At 40.1% G+C, this 23638-nt stretch overlaps 2 protein-coding genes across 3 annotated transcripts in view; both read right to left on the minus strand.

Moving 5' to 3' along the window:
- ankrd6b (ankyrin repeat domain 6b) overlaps positions 1-1955 on the minus strand; it is a 32694-nt gene extending 30739 nt beyond the window's left edge. For both annotated transcript variants that reach the window (XM_023415204.2, XM_023415203.2), the window contains exon 1: positions 1770-1955. The gene's annotated coding sequence lies outside the window, so the exon portion shown is untranslated. The remainder of the gene's footprint in view (positions 1-1769) is intronic.
- Positions 1956-11823: 9868 nt separating this feature from the next.
- The window catches only part of LOC111661349 (gamma-aminobutyric acid receptor subunit rho-2-like), a 24073-nt gene continuing 12258 nt past the window's right edge, over positions 11824-23638 (minus strand). Inside the window, exons 4-9 of the mRNA XM_023414875.2 lie at positions 21153-21376; positions 20902-20984; positions 19486-19626; positions 16489-16641; positions 15833-16041; positions 11824-15748 (exon numbers count right to left, since the gene is read on the minus strand). Of these exons, the coding sequence (XP_023270643.1) occupies positions 15434-15748; positions 15833-16041; positions 16489-16641; positions 19486-19626; positions 20902-20984; positions 21153-21376 (1125 nt within the window). The 3' untranslated portion in view covers positions 11824-15433. The remainder of the gene's footprint in view (positions 15749-15832; positions 16042-16488; positions 16642-19485; positions 19627-20901; positions 20985-21152; positions 21377-23638) is intronic.

Raw genomic sequence — 23638 nt, forward strand, 5'->3', positions numbered from 1 at the left:
AAACGTGGTCTGATGAGTCTGGATTTCTGAAATCAATCAATCACTATGTTTGAATGCTACATCTTATCTGAGTATTGTTTCTGACTATGTGCATCTCTTTATGGCTGCAGTTTACCATCTTCTTATGACTACTTCCTGCAGGAAAATGCACCATGTCACAAAGTAAAAGTTGTCTCAAACTGGTTTAATGAACAGTGAGTTTAGTGAACTTCAGTGGCCTCCCTCAGTCACCACAATCCAGTACAACACCTTTGCAATGTGGTAGAACAGGAGATTGGCAGCTTGACTGTGGAGCTGACAAATCTGCACAAATAATGTGATGCAATCATGTTGACATGGAGCAGAGTCTCAAAGGAAGGTTTCCAACAAATTGTGAAATTCCATGCCACAAAGTACTGTGGTTGTTTTGAGAGCAAAGGGAGGCTCTACTCAGTATTAGTGTGCTGTTCCTAATAAAGTGTCCAGTGAGCGTATATAGTTGTCATATAATAGAAAGTGAAAACTCAAGCTTTACATTATCTCACTAGGTCCACCTCTCCAGAGGGAAGTCACCTTAAAGAATCCTTGTTGTACAGGGAATCCCTGCAGGCTCACTTGACCCTTACATCACCCTGAATACACTGACCCCCAATAAACAAATCCCATTCATATTAATTCACATCATCAAAGTTATTTATTACTTCCTGACAACAACAGCTCTTCTGCCTTCTCTGTGTAAGTTTACGTACAGTGCTACACGTTGTCATTGTAACACATCACTGACCAGCCTTTCTTAATAAGCTCATATCTTTAACTGTTAAATACCCTCAATGTGAACCCTTGTAGATTTAAATATTTAGGTTAAGCCTGAGGCTAAGTTCCATGGTGTGGAGAGGATTTAATCTAAGCCTACTTTATATCACATTTCCTTGGCATTATTTTTTCCGGGGCTGTAGCTCCATTTGCATAAGATACAGCACTAGCTATCCATTGTCCTGATTAATTTTTCACTTGCTTAATTTATTGTTATTTTCAGACATAGTTCTGAGTCCTGACCAAAACCTACCCTTTAATTAATGATACATTTTGTAGGAATATGATGTTGTGTAACAGCAGTAACTCCCTAATGGGGAATTACTTGAGCATAATGAAAACACTGAGGGAATATCTTGGCAAGTGCACTCAGTAGTGAGCAGCACAGACACATAAATGCAGCAGCTTTCTTAGAGAGTTATTTCAAATTATTATTATTTTATTTGAAGAAAATGGCCAAATAAATAGTTGCATTTGTTTGACAAACATACTAGGGATCACACACAGTGATTTATATTACATTGTGGAGGTCAAGGAGGCGTGGAAGACGTTTAAAAGTGTTGTATTTAATTAAATAAAGTCACTATAAACTCAAATATAGTTACAACTATATAGGCTAACAAGTTATTGTAATATTTTAAGTATATTCCCGCGGCTTGTCGTTAAGGAGTTAAGGGGAGGAGGCACTGCAGAAGCAGCAGTGATAAAAGAAAGAATATATTTATGATGAGATCGTGATAAATTCACTAAAACATGACGGTTACATAAAAAGTAAGGTAACAAACAGTTAGCGTTAGCTAACTAGCTAACATTATTTGAATTTCGAACGGACGTTAATTAAAGTCAGCAGAATCTCAACAGACGTCGTCACCTCCAACGTACGTAGTACAAAATAAACCATTCGTTTAAACCCAGATATCTCATATTTAAATTAAAAAAAAAACACACACACAAACAAAATAAAGAAAGAGGCTTACCTCGAAAACAAACTGTCGCACAAAGTGTCCACTCCGACGAAGACGCTTGTTAGCTAGTCCGACCGTCCCGTACTGAGCATGTTGTTGTTTGAGGGGAAACTACAAAGTGAAAACCACACACGGTCTCTGCTGCTGCCGCTTCCCTCTCCGTCCCATTTACATGTCAACAGACTGTCGCTACGTTCAAATGAGGGGAGGAAGAAGAAGACACTGGCCAGTTACAGTTCAGGTTCCTCCTCCAGCGAAATGAACCCCCTGCTCAAAACTATTGCCCACTTTTGACTTACTTGGCTGCTGAGCCGAGTAAATAAGCCATGTGTGTGTGTCCAATATTTAGACACGTGAAACAAGCTTTCATTTTAAAGCCTAAAAAAGATCTTAATAGAGTCAATTCTGACAAGTAAACTGCTATATAACCCCTTAGTACTGTCTTAAAAGTAAATTAATCAACAAAATGCAGCTCAAATACGATGAGAACAACTCAGACAGAATATTTAAAGGGATATTTCAGTAATTTAATATTGCAATTCAATGAAAAAAATGACCGTTTAAGAAATACTGACTTTTATTCTGTATGTGTCAAAGTAAAATCCCACATTTCCCATAATTCAACTTGACACTACATGCATACATGCATCCATACTATCTTATAATTGTACCTACACTATACTACTAAACTATGTAATCAAAGTATATCTTTTTTTGCAGTTGTATACAAAAAGCGAGGTACTTTGTTTCCACTGAAATAAAATGATGAATACAGACATTTTAAGTATACTTAAATTTGGCACTTGTCAAGTGTAGGTGACACTACAGACTCGAAACCTAGAAGAATTAATATGTATAACTGATTGAATGAATAGCTCAGGAAAGAAAGTGAGCAATCCATGATATCGCTGATGTCTTTAAAACTTCATGCCGTAAGTTTATAACACATACTCTCCATTACACAGTTGTAGCCCCCCCCCCCCCGATCAAGCTAAGATGACCCCTGCAATTATCACCAGGAGAGAGGCCTCCACTCCCCCTTTTAAAGAATCTGAACAGGAACAGCATCTCCAAACACCGCGCCTTGGGGGCATCCAGGAAGTACTTGTAAAGGTGAAGAAGGGCATCACAAGCAAATCTAGGTTTGTGAAATGCAAGATAATGAAAGCCCTTGACAATCAGCTGTTCCTTAAAACAGGTAATAAGGCTCTTAACTGATTTCAACAAATTGCTTTAGCCTTACTACTACATGCCTGCTGTTTTAAGAAATGCCATAATTAGTTTGAACTTGCTGCTGTCATTTGTTACGGGAAGGTTTGTCTCACATTTTTTGTATTCAAGATTTATAGTATTTTGTATTTAATTCAAGAATGGTGACATTTGAACAAGTCGCTGTTCTGTGACTCTGTCTCACTCTCTCTCTCTCTCTCTCTCTTTCTGCACCTACAGTACCGGCCCCCAAGCTGCAGAGATCAGAGTGTGGCCCCCCCATCCTGAGGAAGAAGGGTGTGTCTCCAGCAACCTGGATGTTTCATTCCTCTTCTCTTTGTGCTCTTCTTCATCTGCTGTCAGACTAAGACAATAGCTCTCCAAAGAATGGAACTAGACACTGGAGAAGGGCAGAATATATGCAGCGAAACTGTCGCTTCACGATTCTGTTGTGATTCCTCCGCGCACGCCGACACGCTCTCTTCAGCCGTATAGAAACAGCATTGTCTCATCCCGTGAGTCGGTGGAACGAGAGCTGATCTAAACTGTGTCGCACTCACCTCGGGGCTCGTTCCGATCCATCCACAATGCAAAGAGCCACGGGAAACCCATATAATATGCTTGCAAGTATTGATTTCAGAGCGAGAGGATAAAGCAAAGGACTGGGGGACAAGTCTCGCTTATGTGAAGGGTATGGGGAAAAGTAGATTCTGAGAGTCGATGAAGATGAAGATTCTGTGGCAAAGTTTAGTAACAACTCGGTGCCTTTAGATAAAGATTCTCTGTGTGTTGTGTTATAATTATAGACTATAGACGGCGCTTAATTCTAATCAATGAATAATTCAGTAACATATAAAAACCTAATATAAATTGATACATAAAATTTTAATTTCAGGAATGAATGAATAAAATCTAATTAATAGCACACACAACTCCCACCACCCCATGTCAGGTGGCCGGGCAGAGCTCCTGCTGCTGCTCTGTGGGATGGACAAAACATCCTATCTCCTGCTCCACACTGAACATCAAGGCAATGGATTGACATCAACCTTTGCATATAACTCTTGCAAAGTCTCCAAAATGTTTTCCTTTTTCTTATGTGGCTTACAAAAACAAAACAAAAAACATCATTTTAATGCAAATGTATATGCACAGCTGCACATTTCTGTTAAACACAAAATTACAGCAGGAAGTTAAGGCAGCTCAAATGCAATTTTAGTTCACGTCAAGAAGCAGAGTGTTGTTTCAGAGCAAAGACTCCTGAAACCTGATCGGCGTTATCTTTTGACCCGGTGCTCCCACATAAAGCCCCGAGTCATTTGTCAGCTGATGTCAACGGCTTTAGGTGAAAGCGCTTTTCTTGGCCACTTCACTGCCTCTGATCGTTGATGATCAGCGGAGAACTTCTGAACAAAAGCAGTGAAGACGTTCTCATTTCTCTTGTCTCAAGTTGCAGAGCAGAAATCTGATTCTACATGACGCCACAGCTTTCATGTTTTGGGCTCTCAAGTTTTGCGAGAAGAAAACTTTCTCAAAGTGTTTTTCTGCCATTGAGGGAAAATAACGTCACCCTCTCTGGAATGTGATACTTCATGTCAAATCTGCTAGTCAACAAAACTCTCTCACAAATTTGGATAAAGCTTGAAACTCGAGGAGGACAGACAGTCACATGTCACCATTGTTTGCACTCACTGAGCGCTTTATTAGGAGCACCAGACTAATACTGGGTCGGGCCTTATGGAGATGTTATGGCTTCACTTTGGGGTTTTGCTGTTCCTTCCTTCCTCCACATTTGGTCTTGGATTGCTGTATCTCAAGTCTTTTCGTGCTCTTGCAAACCTTCCTGCAGTTGCACCTGTCCTTGCAACACTTCCCCTCTCCACCCACTCCAGTCTTTCCTGGAGGTTCTCATCTTTCCAGAGACACCACAATTAAATTAAAATGTATTGTGTAATGGGGTGTTTCTTTGGTTTACAGGTTCACACACAGAATCTGACCGGGGACTATTGCGGCATCTCTCTCTCCTTTATTTCCTGGCATCTTTCCACCTTAACGATCTAATTAAGACACATTAAAGTGTAAGACCGAGGGCTAAATTATAATTGAGTGTGAAACAGGCTTGAAAACAGCTGACAAAGAAGTTCCAAAATGGCTTTGCTGCTGGGTTGCTGCAGGGCCTTAATTGGCCACTTGGTTTGCGTCTGCCTGGGGCCAGCTAATGCCTGCATGATGAGCTCCCATAAATCTGACAGAGCTGTATTTTGCGTTTGAGCAAAGGAATGTCCAGATGTTGAGTTCAGGGGAAATCCAGTCAGCAGCGTTCACCTGAACAGGTCTGTTCTGTTGTTTGCTCGTGCATACGTCAGTTAATGTTTCAGTTTTTATTGCTGTTTAGAAGTTTATGTGCGAGCAAAGACATATTGAAATTAAATATCTAAGTCCTTTTGATGAGGTTGAATTCATATTAGAATGATGAGAAACAAAATAAGTCACAAAGTTAGAAATAAACCAGACTTTACCTGAGACTGTATCACTGTGATATCAGTCTTCAAGAGTCTGGTAACCACATAGTGCCATCCTGTGGTGAGATGAGTGAGTGACATCATTAAAATCATTTTTTTTTTTAATCCTTCCCCTCTGAAATATAGTGGAGTAGAAGTATGACACCAAAAAATGGAAATAATCAAGTAAACTTCAATTTGCCATTTGCCATCCATTTGCACTCTTATTTATCACAATCATACAAAATGAATGTGCAACTTTCATCATCCCTGAGTAATTTTCCACTGTGCAATAATCATATTATTGTAAACATATTTGCACTGAGACACTTTATATTTATCTTTTTATATTAGGATTGTGTTGAATGTGTGTGAAGCTTTTTCTTTTTTTAATATTGTTTTAAACCCTACTGTTGTTCTTGTCTGTGGTTCCCCGACGGCAGAACAAGCTCCCGAATACTACACACTCTCTGTCTTCAAGAATCTCTTGAAGACTCATCTCCCCTGAGAGCGCCTCCTCTCCTAACACCTCTAACACCCTAACATCCCTAACTAGCACTTACTATGCACATTCAGTGCACTGCTGTACCTCATCTCCTTGCACTTATTAAAAAGATGTAGCACTTAGTTCTTACACCCAGGTCTCCTACTGTGCTGAAGCTTCAGTGAGGTCCCTCACTTCTAAGTCACTTTGGATAAAAGCATCTGCCAAATGACTAAATGTAATATAATATACCAACCATGAAACATACGAGAATGCATGTAAAAAGAAGAATGTACAATATATGAGATTTCTAAGACACAGAGGAGAAAAAGAAGTAGAGAATAAATATAAAACATGCAAAAATAGATTAATAAGTAGTTTGAGGTCTAATAAGAAGCAACATTATCTCAAGAAGCTGGAATAGCTTGAAAGAATGATACGCAAGGAACATGGAAAGTGCTCAACAGTATAATTAAAAAAGAGAATTGATGAAGAGATAAAAAAAGAGAAAAATTAAACAATATTATCATAAATGATAAGAAAGAAATTGCAAATTAATTAGATATAATTTAGCAAATGAGATTGTGGAGCCGATAAACAAGGAGGAGAAGACATTAATAATATGTAAACTGTAGAAAGTGTTGATGGAAGGAAATACTAACAAAAATTAAGAATAAAAAATCCACAGACTGGACTGAAACTGATACGTTGTTAGTTAAAAATATTTGTGAAACCTCTGACACATATCTGTAATCAATCCTTTCAAACAGGAATATTCCCTAATTTAATATGTATAAAAATTAATAAGGATCGAAATAAACTGAACTAAATCAGTTCAGGAGTAGCACTCATAATTTAGTTGTATTTTGTACTGTACAATGACATTAAAGGCTTTTTAATCAAAAACTGTAGCTAAACTCAGTAGTTGAGTAAATGTATTTCGACACTTAAAGCCACTGAGAATAACCTTTGGCATTTCCATTATCCTCCCCATTTTTGTTTTCCACATCTTTAACCTTTATTTATTCCCGGAAATGTTGGCTCAACGCATTTGCCAAAAGGCATTACACTAGCTATTGTGAGGCGTGAAGGGAAGGAAAGAACAACATCCCTGAATTTCTTTTTCTACTCCAAGTCATTTGGATCCAAACCAGCAACAACATGATTTTTCTGAAAAACAACCTGAAAATGTGACTCATAATCTGACATCCTGAATCATTTGAAAGCGCCAGCAGAGGTCTCGCCACTGACAGATACACTGATGTTTCTTTTTTATTGCATCACTCCACCGCATCTTTCCTCATCAGCGTTTCCCGGCACATGCAACAGTAACTGATTGGATGCTTGATACGGAGTGACAGTCTTTTTTTTTTTTTTTGCCCATTATGCTTTGTGTGTCACACATCAACACATGCTCAGGGACAGAGGCTGTCTGCAAAATGTTAGAGAAATGTACTTCTGCAGTCAGCCGTGACATTCCAGACTTCCTCTCTCTTTTCCCACTGACAGGTTTCCTTTTGTACACTTTTTAAATCATTAAGTGGATGTCAAGGGGGAAATAAAGGTATGATGAAAGGGTCCATTTCATCTGCTTTCTTGTTGTTCTACTGACAATGAATTAGTAACTGACTCTGCATGTTCATAGAATATTTTGATAGACATTTTTCATCACAGTTTTTTCTATCTGATTGCGGGTTCCAGCTGTGAATCTGAAAACGTCTCCTGTCACAATAAGCCTGTCTCTCTGCTGTTCATCTCTAAGAAGAAATCGTACAATATTACACGATCCGCATTCAAATTCCAGGGTGGATTTTCTGCCAGTTGCACAAGAGGATTTAGACGAGACACAGCTAGGACTACTCGAGCAAAACCAGCAGATGTCAGCAGAATACAACGTCGAATAATCTGAGGCATCAGATGGAGTATGGTTGAGTTGATTCAGGTGTTTAATTAATGCTTGTATGGTTTGTGGTTCATGGTATGGAACCTAGAGTAGCCTTAAAAACAATAATCAGTGTTTCTTGTTTTATATTCCATGCAACGGTCACAATCTTCATCAGTCATTTTTCACCATTTAATGCAAGTATGAAACTTCAGTCCCATGATGCAAAGTGGTTGTATCTCTGGTGACAGATGTGAACGTCCTCCTTGATCTTGCTCCAGGTCGTCCACCGACTGCCGGTTCATGTCATTTGACCCCTTTAAAACCATTCAACCATTCAAGCAACTTAAAGCTACAAGAACCACTGCAACCACATGGTTATCATTGTGACCATGATGATTAAAATCCCCTGAACGTAACAAAGAAGTCATTTTAATCCACACCATGACGGTTCTCTGACTTTTACCATGATGGTTTTGCACCTATATCTAAACAAACCTTAACCACTGCAATGCAACATCTCAAAACAGTTTCATTTCTGGTGAAGCAATGCTGTCATATTGATGGTGCTGTCAGATCAGACAACACACATTTTGTTGTATAATTTAGCACAGACAATCATCACCAACTCTGCGGTTCTCTTTCTCTCAGAATAACAACTTTGCTGCTGTGTTGCATGTCTGAAATACGCCAACACACACTTACACACTTAAGCAAACGTTGACTCACACTTCTCTTTATACCATTTTGGAAGCAGTATTCAGCGTGTATCCCAAGTGTATCCCACAATTTACCACTGTCTACAAGTCAAGTTGGTGGAGGTTGGGTGCCTGTTACTGGCGGTAAGAGAAAATATGGTTTAAAACTACACATCACAGAATTCTGGGGGCAGTGAAACTAATTTTAATAAAGAAGTCAGGCAATAATTGTCCTTTTTCCATGATACTGTGAGAAACCGGGATCTGATTTAATGCTGCACACAGCTTGAGTCTGCAAACAGCAGGGCGCATTGAAAGGAGTTTAAACGGCTATGTTTATTGATAGGGCCTAAACACCCTCCAATGCGAGGCCCCTCTTAAACTGTTATGTTGATTGCTATTATTAGGGCCTTTTGGATTAATCAGATTGATATCATATATGATCAGTCTAATCTAAAAAACAACCAACATTCAGTTATAGTCTTAGCACCACCTACTGGCAACAGGAAATGACATGTTTTACACTTTCACGTCCTCCTCCTAGCAGGTTGACCAGATTCACCTCTAGTTTGGTCAGAAAAGCCTGAAAAAGACGTTCGTGATGCTTATTTAGTCAAGTTTGTGAGTTTTCATTGAACGCCGTCGCCATGGCTGCACAGCAGATTTTAATAGTTCAGCATGAAAAAGGTCGCGCCACCTACTGGCAAGGACAGGAAATATAACCATATAATTGCAATTTACTCCTGCAGTTAACCAGATCCACAACATAATGCATGTTTGGTGCATGTAGTGCCACATTAGCAGAGAAAAGGAAGTGATACACGATGTGAAAAAATAAAGTTTAACTCGGTTTGTTAATTGTCGGCACTCCATTCAACTCCTGAACGCACATTTGATCATCTGATTGTAACTGTAATACCGTATGGTTGAGTCTATATATTTGCTCATTATGTTGAAATGAAATAAAACAACAAAACTTTGTCTCAGTGTTTGTCTAAGTGAGCTCGGATAAACCTCCGCACACATTTGCAGTCTCAGTGCACGCTTGAGCAGTTTGTGGAAGTAACCAAACATGTGTGAGTAGAAACTCGACGACTCCCAAACACTGCAAGTGTGGATATCTCATCAACCTCATCTCCAGTAGCAGCAGGCGGCTGTTAGCAGTGAGAAAACACAGACAAACCCAGTGTAAACTAGATTCCCAGCACCATGCCCGTCTTTCTCAGGAGTCGGTGAAAACCAAAACAAAGACTAATCAGCTGGACAGAAACACAAGTTCCAAAGGAATGATAATGCTGTTTGTTAACGTGTTCAGCATCGCCACCATTTCAGCTTACTGCGCTGGTACACCCTGAGGACAGGACTCCCCCAGAGAAGAAGACTGATGGTGTATGACATCATTATGACATCATATGTGACATATGTGTGGGGAATATTACACTGAATGAACACCAAAACCAGCTGTTTGTTAACACCAGACCAAACCCACTCACAGCATTCAAGAGTTCAAAGAGGAAGAAAATGTCATTACTGACTGGAGGAGGATCAAGGAGGACAGTCACGTCATTGAACACAGATCCTAGTTCCTTCACTATAATCTGTATGGGACAACCATACAATAGAAGATAATCATAATATTTTGCACGGTTTTTACTCTTTTGTGAGTGATAAATTGATTTTAATGAAGCTTTAGTGAACGTCTTAAGAAAGTCTCTTGTCGCTGACCTCAGTCGATATTATAATACATTTCTAAATGATCTCTCCTTAGTGAAACAGTGGGACGTGACATGAGTAATGACTAAATTACAGAAACCATTCTCTTTTACTAAACCGACGAAGGCAAAAATAGGGAAGTTCATTAATGAAAAAACTACTGAGCAAGCACAAAAGCCAAATCAAGCTGTGATCAGTCTGCAAGTCCACATTCGCGCCGTGTTTGTATGCGCAGAACAAGTCTTCGGTGCAAGTGAGGACATCATGAACATAATCAAAGTTGTGGGGCCACAGGAGGAATTGTCTCACTAGATTTGAGCAGCAGTAGGGCTCGATATGCTCACAGTCTTCAAAGCTGCTGATTCTCAGTTCTGGCAGTTTGTATCCCTCACATGCGAACTCCAGCTGAGAGCAGAGTATTGGATTTGGCCCGTAACTGAAGTGTCATTCTCTTGATTTACATCAGGCTACTTCCCAGTGTACTCCATTAGCTTTTTTGTGTTGTCTAAAAGACTGACAAACAGATCTGACACTAAAAACTGGCTGTGGGAACGTCCTCACCAAACTTCCTCCCCTGTCCTCTTCGGACTTACAACTTTGTGTTTGCAGATTGATTGCTGCTAAAAGGAATAGGCAGCACTTTGTGAGATGTGCGGATTGATATCATCCTCATGTTTGTGTGTTAATGTACAGGGCTGGAGTCGGGACATGTTGGCTTAGGTTAGCATAAGCACACAGCAACGATGATGTAAGTCATGAAGACGTCACTGGTCATCATCTTTTTCCCTGACAGGACTTAACATTCAGATTGAGCTCCCGTGCCGATGAGAGCCTAGATCAGGGCATCAAATAAGGGTTGTTATTAATGTCTACTGAGCAATGATTTAAAATGCAAAATTTTAATAAAAAACATACCAAAAACCCCAGATCTGGGTCATGCTCAGTTCATACCAGATCCTTTTCCTTCCTGTACAAATCCGACCACACTAACCAGAGGCACTGGCTTTACACACACAGGGATTTGCAAAACTATTTATATCGCATTTCCTTTTTGGCTTTTCAGAGAAATTTGTGTGAATGTTTATTAATTCATCCCAGACACAACATATTACGAGCCACAGTGCTGAGTCCCTTTTAGGACAAAGTACTCAAGGATCTGCCAGTGGGTATAAACCACAGCCAGACATATTAGAGTATGAGTCAGTGTATTACCTTAAAGCAGCAGATGCATTAATAAACAACACAGATGATAGTGTGGGATCAGTTGCCTTACTGCAGCACTGAGTTTTTAAGTAGTGATGGCATAGGTAAATCTGACATGATTTGTTTATTTGGGGGATTAGATGTGCCCAGAGTCATCTCTAAAATCTGGATTAAAGATGGATGTGCGTCACAAGGGGAAGATTGTGTCTGATAGATTATTCTTGGAAGTTGTGACTGTTTTCAGTAAAGTTGCTTCTTAGCCATCGTTCTCATGACAATACAGAGTGGAAGGAGCTTTATGACATTGTGGCAAGTCCTCGACATGGTGTTCCGATATGTTAAATCTTCAACTCAAGCAAATCAGGACTCATTTAAATGCGCGAAAGAGAGACTTTATTTATGAAATTTGCTCCGAAAGCATTACATTCTGAACATTTTCTGAAGACGAAGGTAGAAGAGATGTCGGTTTGGAAGATGAGAGATCTGCAAAAATGTGCTTCTTGTTTTATGTTTTTGCACTGAGAGATCATCTGACTCACTGTTATTAGAGATCCATTCGAAAAAAAAAAAAAGAAGAGAAAAACACAAATAAAAAAAAAATCACATTTAGCCATCAAGGTAAATTGCAATAATGGTTGCTGAGTACATCATGAATCAGGATGAGACCTTGGCTTTAAAGGAGCACCAGGTACAGTTTTACATTTTGCGAAATGTACTTTTTTGCCACTCTCATATCTGTACAGTATGGACGTATGGGGCTTGAGCCAAGAGGCAGCTAGCCTAGCTTAGCGCTAAGACTGGAAGCAGGGTGACACAGCTAGCCTAGCTCGCTCAGTCAAAGATCTGGGATTGTGCGAACTGATGACTGCCTCCCCGGGTTGGAGAAACATTTGACCAATCAAATCTTACGCTGAATCATACAATGAATAAGGATAGGAAACCCACCTAGCTAGCTAGCTGCCAGCTATGGCTAGCTAGGTGGGAAGCTACATGAGAAGCTACAAAGTTTAGCAACAGCAATAGAAAAATAAGCATGGATGAGATGGATGCACCTGTATGGGTTTTTGTGAGTTCATAAACAGAAACAACATCTCTTAAACTGACTTTTTTGATCAATGTAAAGAAAATTAACTGCACTGAGCAACCACTACTGCTGCTTCATGGCTGACTGAAATTTACGTCAGCAGGACCAATACGTCACTCCCTCCTCACTAGATACAGTAAAACTAGAAAGAGCTCATGAACGCAATGACAGTCTCTCTCCCCAAGTTTCTTTCTCACATTTCTGACTGAGTACTGACTAAACAAACAAGCCACAATTTGTTAATTTGTGAGTTATTTAGTTAGCTTCAGAGGTGTGGTTGGTGCTGTTTCCCCTGCTTCCTGTCTTGTGCTTAGCTAAGCTAATCACCTCCCGGTTTAGCGCTGTATTCTAATATGAATAGACATGAAATTCATCAAAAGCTGGATACATACTTGGTGCAAGGAGCTAATGGGATTCCCAGAGGCTACACATGTAGCGGTTGTACGCTACAGCATATCCCTTAGCGCAGCATAAACATAAATGGGCTTTACTGGTTAGCAAGAAGGTGAATAAGCTAATTTAAAAAACGAAATAATTGAAATTGAAATAATTTTCCAGAATCTGTTTTTGAAATATTGACATGTAAACCAGTTTTGAGGAATGAAAGTGTAGCACTTGTGACGGGTGAAATCACACACATCACAGTGTGGTTAGCCTAAAGCCTCTAGCTTAGCTTACTATTTACCCACATAATTAAATAAAATGCTAAACTGTATATACTGCTTAGAAAACCTCAATAAAACTACCACTCATGGTGCTCAAACAAACAAATGAAAAAAAAAAAATACAGCCATTAAACCATGTTGGTGTATAAAAAAATGTTCACTTAAGGCGGTTCAAGTTGGTTACATCACTGGTAAAGCTTTCCGTGTTTTAAAGTCCTTTCTAAGAAATATACAACTAGAAAGATACAGTATTGCACGTCTTGCAGCATGCATCAAGCAGTTTTGTACAAGCCCTGTTTCGTGCATCTTTGCCAACTTAAGGTGTCATGGCACATGGATCGTATTGCTGCACTAAAAATAAATAAATAAATACTAAATAAAATAAATTCAGTGAATAGAGAATCCTGCAGATACATAAATAAATAAACACTTTCCTCAGAAACAGTGATATATGGTGCTTTAAAACCCACAGAGTAGTAGCATCCTGTTTAGTCCTGGCTTTATGGGCTGCTTTAATCTGGTGAATGTCAACAGAAGCCATTGAGGAATACAGGGAAGGACTACCACTTGAAGTGAAATATTGCCGCTGTAGTCGGAGGGCTGTTAAGGGAAGAAAGCCTGGTATTTAGCTCCTTTACTGCCTCATTAGCCATCTGTTCTGGACACATTCAGTTATATGACTCAGTCAGTTCCAAAGGTTACAGAGGCAATAGCAGCCAAATTATATGCTCTTATTATTTTGTCAGTTTGATCGAAAATAGAGAGCTTCAGAGAGTAGAGAGTATCATTTGGCGGGGGCTGGTTGCACAGAGACAGACTTTGACTGTAGCTCAGATCTAACAGTCCAGCTTCTGACAGACATGAAGACACTCTCCTTTCACTTATCAAATAAATGTAGGTCTCCTTCTGCCCCGAAGCTTTAGTGATGTCCCTTACTTGGATAAAAAACGTCTGCCAGATGAATAAATGTAAATGTAAATATAAGTTCTTTTTCTATATGAACTATGGATCATATGACTATGTGCGATGTAAAATAGGTTGCTATGGTGACAATCCATCTTCACAACATTTTGGCCTCTCACTTCAGCTAAAACTCTTCTCCAGGGGTATTAAATTAAAATTCAAAGACGTCCAGTTAGACAACATATCCTCAAGCAAAGGAACATTGGTCGGGGTAGTGGAATAAGAACTTCAAACTTTTCTTTTACCTTATGTAATAATAATTATATGTTCCTTTTTCATTTCAAGTTGAGTAAGACCTGTACTAAGTCCAAACAGAGCTTTTGAAAAAGGTACATCTTAATTAAAGTGGTTAATTTTAGAAATATGAAATAAAAAGTGTAGCTTCAGTATCCCTTTTTCTTCTTTTTAGCCCATTCCACATCTTAACAGTGTCGACCATTTTTATAAAACACAATCTCAACACAGCCTAACGACAGAACAGCTTTGACCCGTCCCTTTCTCTTTCTTTCCCTGTTAAATACCACTTTCCCCACTTATTTCTCCGATGTCGTCTCTCACCGCCTGCGTCTCACTCACTGACTCGAGTCGCAATGATTGGCTGAGGGAAGTGACCAGTGCCATAAAGGCTGTGCCTCTATCAAAGTCTAATAATTCTCAATAATTCATAGGTTATGGGTCCGGGTCCAGAGGGGATGGTGTCTGGGTCCAGATTCGGGCAAATCGTCCGATAAGTGAGCTCTACTCTCATCAACCTTGGTTACAGCAGAGAGCCAATTATATTTCTTTGGGAGTTGGTGGGGAACAAAACAGAGAAGAATGAGAGTGAAAAATCAGACTAACAAAAGTTGTGTTGCCAGAAACCAAATGAATGCAAATCCGTGGTGATATCATTGTTATGTTATTAGACTTGGGGTATGGTGGCTAACATTTTAGGCTTAAAATGAGTCTGTTTTTTATTTTTATACAACTGGCATTAGAGTAGTCTACTTGTGCAACCAGCCCCACCCGGTTGTTGGAATATGATTGGGGAACATATGAGCTTCTGATGCAGTTATGTAAAGGAGAAGAAGCTGTGTATGCGGTCCAGTCCGATGGTGATGTGTGAGCCAGCGCTGTTGAAATTCACACCCAGGAGCCAGTGATATTTTTTTCAGCCCTCTTGCCAAACTCGTTGCTCCACGTGAACATGCAGTATGGGAACAACTACTTCTTCTCCAAGGTTGCAGTTTTTTTCTTTCACTGCTACAGTTTAGGCTCAAACAGTACGCACACACTCAGCAGTACACACACCAGTAGATCAGGTTAAACAGGATGTAGGCACCAGGGAAGATCATGCGAGAGTAGGTGTCAATGGCGTGGGTGTTCTGGATAATCCGGAAGCCGCGAATGCCCTTTTTCTTGGTCCCCGTGGACTCGTTGTCCAGGGAGAGATGCACCACCATTCGCTCCTGTTTTTCGGACGCATCCTCAGCCATCATGGAGGCTCTGGTGTACCCTGCCAAGCTGTTGGCATCTGCCTCGCTGTATGTCCCATCCAGCATCATGGTCCTGGCATGCGACATGCCACAGGTGCAGGGAAGGGTCTGGGACTGGGCAAAAAAAAGAGAGAGACTGAATAAAAAGTTGCAAGCACCATTTGGAAATGTATGCAATTTCTGGAAAGGTCTCCGTACCTGTTCCCTGACTTTTTCTCTGAGCTTCCGTTCTTTACCGTCCCTCACTGTCGTCAGGTAGTTGACGGCAGCATATTCAAGCACAGACAGGAACACAAAGACGAAACTGACCCAGAGGTAAATATCCACAGCTTTGATGTAGGAGACTCTGGGCATGGAGGCATTGACTCCAGTGATGATGGTGGACATGGTGAGCACCGTGGTTATACCTGAAGCACAGAGAAAATACAACCTTGTGTTAACATGGCGGTAAAAAAAGGCTTTTGGGGAAATATTCTGTAGTTCTGGGATGAAGGTCTTTTCACAGTCCGTCTACTCTGGAGTTGGTTAGTTGCAGAAAATATTACGAACGAGGAAGAAGGCAGAAATTACGTAAATGAACTGTGCAACAGCCGGTAGCAAAGACAACAAGGTCAGGAACGCTTTTAATTCATTATCCATGTTGCATTCACAACTTGCTTGTCCAGACCGCAACACAGTCCTGGCATTTTCTAAATAAAACATGGAAATATATGATATTGTTCCAATTTTTAACAGGTTTCATATGTAATTTTTTTTACAGATATAGGCTATACTTTTAATACATATATGATTTTTCCTCATATGTACATATATTCATAAACGGAAATTCAACACATGCACATATGTCCTCTTACCTAGTGAGACTCTGGCAGGGACGGCCCTGCGGTCAATCCAGAAAGACACCCAGGACAACATGACCATCAGAGTGGCGGGGAAGTAGGTTTGGAGCAAGAAAAAGAAGATGTGACGCCGCAGAGTGAAGTTGATGTACAGACGGTTGTACCAGCCTAGAGACAAGGACAAAGGAAAACATAATGATGTAATGAAGTGCCCATTAAAACCCAGGACTAAATGAAATTAACAACTAATCTGCAAAGGGATGATAGAAATCTGGAGGGCATATAAAACCAGACCAAACAAACCAATGTACAAACAAAACAGCGGCTGAACAGAAAAGAGGTCATTGCACACAAATATCTGTGACACTAAAGCACTAAAAGGTAAAAATGGCTGAATAACAATGTGAATGTGAATATATTAAAACAGCCCAGCGGAGTGTTTTTAAACAGCGATGTTCCAGTTCCTGAGTTTCAAACATTTCCCAGAGGAAGACTGTTTTTTTTCTGATTGGTTGACTAGAACAGCTTTAATGTTTCCTACCTTTATTAGTGCCATTTTCTATCTTTGATTAGTGTTGTCAGTGAGCTCTGCGGAGAGCGCCGAGTAACCAGGACATTGTTTTTGGAAAGACAAGTTTCTCCTGACCTCAAATGTAATTATACAGTTAAAAGAAAAAAGTCCACTGAGATGTTCTTCTTCTCACACGCACTCACAGATGGCCCCGAATGCAGCGGCCTATCTTGTCTACGATCAACCCAAAAGGTCACATGTCACTCCGCCACTCGTCGACCTACAACCCAAATCAAATTCAAGTCAGTAATGCTCGACTTCAGAGCGGACTTCCGGGTCAGCACCCATCTACTTCAACTCAATCATTCAGCCTTACGCTCCTTCTCAGCCACCGGGTTCCTCCAGGGGGGGACGCCGTCTGGCATTGTGGTCCCTGCACGCAATTATTATAATAACCATGGCGACGAAAGTAGGTACGCCGCTGTTGGTACAGTCCGCAGGTTTATTATTGTAACCATGACAACTGTAGGGGTGCTATTTCAGGTGACTATCACAGGGTTGAATATTTTACACAATAATACACCTGTCCTTGTCCTACTGTGATATCTCAAAATGTTGTTGTTGTTCTTTGGAGAAAACTCTCAAAAACTTTCTTGAACAAATAATCCTGACACCAAACCATTTTTGGAGTGTGGAGGATTTTTGGATTCAACACCACAGATGGAAAAAAAAAGAAAAAATCACAGATAAAGTCGAGGCTATTTGCAGCTGCCTGAACAATAACATTAACCTGTCACTCAGGCGGCAGAGGATCCACTAACAAGCAAGAAAAAGATCATTCTGCAGTGCAGTTCAAACCATTTCAAAAAAGAAAAAAAAAACTTGTTAATTCAAGTCTTTGCACAGAAAAAGAAAAGTGAAGAACCCTCACTGATTCTCACGTTCTGCACTAATCGTGCTCAAGACCACAGGAACAGGAAATATTGCTGTCGCTATTGTTGCTGTTATGATTATAACTCTGAGAAAAATAATTATATGCTGTGTTCAGCATAAGTTCAATGACAGCAATGGATGACTGCAGGATATGTTATATATATTATTCCTCTTTTTCCCTTTTCATGCACTGGTTTGATTTCATATTGAAAAAAAAAAACAACAACCATATAAGCAGCAAAGTGCAAATAATACTTCTAAAAAATATGACAAAAATCCTCAAACAAATAGTCTAAACTTCACTTTTAAATATATCTTCCAGTCTCTACTGTATCTGCAAACTGATCCGGAGCAGGGTTGACCGAATCACTGGGCTGAACACTTTACCAATCAGCTGGCTTAAAAAAATAAACAAAAGCTGTCAAGCAGAGGCTGCTTTTAGTGCAGGAAGTGTTATAAATGTAGGAAATCAATGAATCTTTCAACGGTAGCATTTCATCCCCAGCCGACTGTCAATACTGTCAACTTTGGCGCCGATAAAAGCAGCCGTAACAGCTGCCTGTTGCTCCATCCATCGGCCAGGACTATTGTAAGAGCTTGTTGAAACAGTCATTATGAGTCTGTGTTGTTGGTAGCCACAGCAAAGTCTGTGCAGAAGCCAAAACTGTAGAGGCTGTAGAGCTCCGGCAGAAGAAGGCTATCGCTCTTTGCACCTGGCCTAACAGGGCGGCTGACCTGAGGTCATGTAACCCCCAGTTAAGACTAAGCGTGTGCTTGTATTGTGATATAGCTCTGAGCAGCACAGGAGGTCGACACCTTGTCTCATTTCTCTGTGGAGAGTTAGTGTGACGAAACTAGAGAAGTGTTTTTCCTGATGGAACACTTTGGCTCGCGACTCGCTGCTTCTCTTGCTTTCAGCAGCAGAAAATGGCTGTAGGTTGGCTGCAATGAAGTTGCCAATTTCTTCAGCTATTTCTTGAGCTCGCACACTGGTTTTGCGGAGGAGGGATAGAAAATGATTTTCAGCAGAGCTGTTTGGACCTGTGGCAGTTTTTTTTTTGTTTTTTTTGTCAGCGTGTCCTTTTCCTTTGTCGTGTCTTTATGGAAATGGGCGCTCAGGTTGGCTAAGTTAGTTGTTGTGTCGGGGCATTATCGTCTTGTGCAACTTACAGTGTTTCTCTTGTCAGCAACTCTTTCATTATTTTCTCCACATTTCACAAGAAAGTTTGGAGCATTTCCAAACTCTGTAATACTTGCACTCCCTAATAATTACATATTAATGCACAATCCAAAGACACCATGAAAAATAAGCATTACCTGCACGTGTTAATGACAGAGTGCAGAGCAGGTTATAGTAAAAATTTTAATATATTTAGAAGTTTAATATTAAAAGTAGATTTCAACACAAGACCCCTGAGACAGAATGTGACCTCAAGGTAACATAAAGATGACATTAACATTAAGGTAGTTTTCATTTCAATTTATATTAATGACACAAGTTTTTTTTGCCCATTGGGTGACCCGGCCTTACAAGGACACATCGCTCGGCATTGGTTTCGCTGCTCTACCTGTGCTGCTGTAGAAAGCCAGTCTGGAGGTAGTGTGAAACTTCTGGATGAGGAACTGCGACAGAGAAATCCTGTCGTCAGTGCTCAGAGACTCATCGCCGCTTTTCCAGTACAGCATCAGGTCCTCGTCTGTGTAAGCATCTGATGGACAGAGCATGTGTCAGCATCAGAGACAGGGCTGAGTACCGAACTTAAACACTTTTATGGACTGACAGAACTGGTTTGATCCTAGAAAATATGGAGGACAAAAAAATGACGTAAGTATAAATAAATAAATAAGTGCAGAAATAAATAAACAAATACATAAATAAATGCAAAACAAAACCATTTTGATAATGACAAATGCTTTTTCTAAATAAATAAATAAATGAATAAATACATACATTTTTCATTACCAAACTGTATTTATTTTGCATTTATTTATGTATTAAATTATTTATTTCTGCATTTATTTGAGTATTTATTTATTTATTTATGTTTATGTAATTTTTTTGTCTTTCATATGAAAAAATGCTTTGTCATTCGATACCTAAGGAGTAAATGAGTAAATGTCATCAGTGTCAGTGAGCCAATCAGCATGCAGCATGCTTGGACCAAGCTCTAATAATGCTGGTGATTGGCTGTTTATTTTCACCAAAAATTTGAGCGTGCAAATGCACCAAGCTTAAAAGTAAAAACTACAATTTGTACCGTAATGTGTATTGTCATTTTCTTTTTTGTTAAAATGGATTTGACAAAATTGGTGCAGAAAAAAAGTATTTTCATTAAGAATCGGTATCAGTTACCAATAACCAAAGTTTTTGAACAATATGCAACAACAGCAGCTGGATCTCTGTTGAGGCTTAAAGACACTTAACTCTTAATTCAGACTCAGTATTTAACCTATATCTGATTCTCAAATAAAAGCTGAACAAATGAAGGACAGCTGTTAATAAAGGCTGGCAAAGAAACATTACTTTAAAAACTGAATTATGACTATTGTACTAATGGCGTTGGTGCTGTGGAAATGTACATTGCACTGAATTTACAGGTGAAAAATTAGTAAATCAAAGCAGTGGCACAATAATCTGATGATATTTACTTCAAAAACAGACACACTGGAAAGAGAGACCTGTATAATATAAGGCTTTTTAATTAAACTCTCTCTACAGTCAAGGTAAATAAAGCAACTATTTTCCAATTTCCGGCAACCAGTGCCATTAGATGTGGGTCCCACTGAAGTGAAATCCTGATGGAATAACATCCACCGTAGTTCTGCACCAACCTCCGACTAATAAATCACGGTTTAGTGTTTCTTGTCAGTGTGGTGCTGGTTCAGGCAACATGCTGCTAAATTGCTTTGGGCCTTTCATAATTAGGAACAAAATATCAGAGAGGTCTTTTGAGCAAGAAGAGCGGAGGCACGTGAATACTTACAGCTCTCCAGCTCCAGCGTGCATGTCTGCGAGTCCAAAGGGAAACGACTGAAATCCATGTTGCATGCAGCGGTAACTGTAACCCTGGGGAATTAAAACGAGAGTGTAAATCTCACCAGCTCTGCAGATGCTACACCGGGGCCTGCCAAGTCTCATTTGGTTGGTGTGATAAAACCCTATGGAGGCAGATATCTGTGTGTATGTGTGTGTAGAGTGTGTGTATGTGTGTGGGGAGGGATTTCCTGTCCTCACCTCAGGCTGTACAGGACATGACCATCTGGGAAGACCCGCAGCATGATGTTGTCGGTGGTGGTGTCGTGGATGAAGGATCTCTTGGAGTGGACAAAAAACACGTCAGGCACCCAGATTTTCTTCACCAGCCGCCCGTCAAAGGTCATGCTCTTGTTGGTGGTGCTCGGGAAGGCCAGCCTCTCGTCCTTCCAGTAGTGCCTCAGATACAGGGTCATGGTGAAGTCCTGTGGGGAGAGTAGGGGGGGGGGGGGGGGGGGGGAGAGAGACACACGACAGAAACAGTCACTGGATTAAATCTCACTACAAGTACTTTGCTCGCTCACCAAACCTGGTTTATTACATTCCACTGGGATTACACTGCTGCGGATTATATGGATTGTATATAACTAAACATTGATGGTCCACAGAAGTGCTGAACATATGTTGACAAAGCACGGTCCGCAGCTTCCACTCGTCCTGTTTTCTCTCGCCTCCCTGTTGCCATGCCGGGCCGGAGTGCGTCCATGCGTCTGCACCGCTCCCTGCCACAGGAGATCATCCTCTATCCCATTCTCCTCGTGGTATTACATAAGACCAGATCAGTTTAGAATAATAGCTGCAGCAACACATTGTACTTTTGGCACCCGCCATAAAAGTACCTTTGATGTTGCGTAAGATGAGTTCGGGGGCATGTCTGAATCCGACGTGTAATAACTGTAATGTAATAGAAATTTACTAATGAGAGGTGATTTCAAGTGTTGTGATCTGAAGTCTGTGTACTTTTTTTTGGGGCGGGGTATTTATAACTGCAAGCTCATTGGTGGATCTCTAAACAGTATTTCATTTTTGTTAAACTTTTTATTTATCTTTTATCTCAAATATGCTCTGATTTTCATTTTTAGAGCGACAGTGTACGAGGCCAGGATGTAGGTGAAGAGTATGATGGGACAGTTTGTTTAGCTTGATTTCCAGAACTTGCATATTGTGGCTTTAAAGCAGTTCACAAGCCGTAAAACATCTGTTCACTACACTCAGGAGGATTGTTGATGCAACCTCTCTTGGTCTGGTGTGACCAGGAGCCTTTAGGTGCTCATATATCTGTAGCTGTGCTACTGTTGTGCTACGTTTTAGCATTTACCGTTTATCCATAACTGCTCCCAAAAGTTGAAATTAATATGCAATAAATAAAAAAAAAAAACCCCACATCTGTTAAATTCACTGCACACAGACACAGACTTACTTGGTGTGGTATGAGAAGCTAATGGTGGCTAATGTTAGCTAATGCTAGAAAACCTTTGCAGTGCAACTGAATAAACGAAGTCATCTTTGCTCTTGCTGCTGTTACGATACATCTAAGCATCTATTATCGTCGTTATATTCATTAGCATTACAACACTCTACTGCTCCATTCAATAGACCCAGGAGTTTTAAAGCTACAGTCTCACTTGTCTGGGATGGCAATTATGGTGGCAAAAATTACATAGACTCATTTTAAGGATACGTCTGGTAATCGTATTAGGCCATACATTTCTCTTAATGTCAACAAACTCCATGTGCAGAACCGAGCCAACAATAAATGTATCCCACTAAACAAGTAGCCTGATAAATCTTATTCTTCTGTACCACAGCGCTTCATTGTTGTCCAACACATTAATAAGCCACAGTGTTGCGTAGGGAGACATGTTACCTCATTACACCGTTCCTGCTGCTGCAAATACTACAGTGGTTCCCAACCTGTGAACCATGGCCCAGCAGGGGGTCACGGAGGTAAAGGGGCCAACAAATCATTAGCAACACGGTACAACACAGAAACAATTTAATTAGAAAAACTCCTCTCATTGTTTTTTTTTTTTTTCTTTTTTCGTATTAAGGTTCAGTTCAATCCTGAATGTTCGATCATTATCGTTAAAATGAAAAGTGAACGCATTATTTGGTCTCCGTGTTGTTATGAGGTCAGACGTGGGCCGCCTCATTTTCAAGTGGGTCGTGAGTTGGAAAAGTTGGGAACTTACTATACAGCAACAAATGTGTATTAATCCTCAGTGGAAAACAGTCCCTATAGCACCAAATGAGCCCCTTGTACATGTACCTGTATAAGTTATCAACAATTAACTACATATACCACAATTTGTATTACTCAAAGCAATGTGTGAGACTGTAGTGTGCACACACCTTTCAGCCCCTTGTATCTTGACACACTTGTTATGAAGTTTGCTTGAACATTATTTCCTTGGTGATTGTTTAGGTATTTTTCCTCAGCAGCCTTTGGCCTCGGTGCTGAGAGTCACACGCAGGGTGGAGATGGACTAGCGCGCTGCTTCTGGATTCTTCTTCATGGAATTTTGTTGACATTAAGAAAAATCCTTTAATATCTCATTTTTGCGAAAGATCATTTGCTGTGTAACCGTTAATCATCCTGTAGCTTTGTGATATGACATAATGTCATTAAAAGCAGCTGTCATTTAGGATCATTAATTTTTTCAAATCCACCCCCCCACCCCACATCC

This window comes from Seriola lalandi, unplaced genomic scaffold (assembly GCF_002814215.2).
Source record: "Seriola lalandi dorsalis isolate HSWRI2012SDOR001 ecotype SW California unplaced genomic scaffold, Sedor1 jcf7180002054544, whole genome shotgun sequence".
Taxonomy (NCBI): domain Eukaryota; kingdom Metazoa; phylum Chordata; class Actinopteri; order Carangiformes; family Carangidae; genus Seriola; species Seriola lalandi.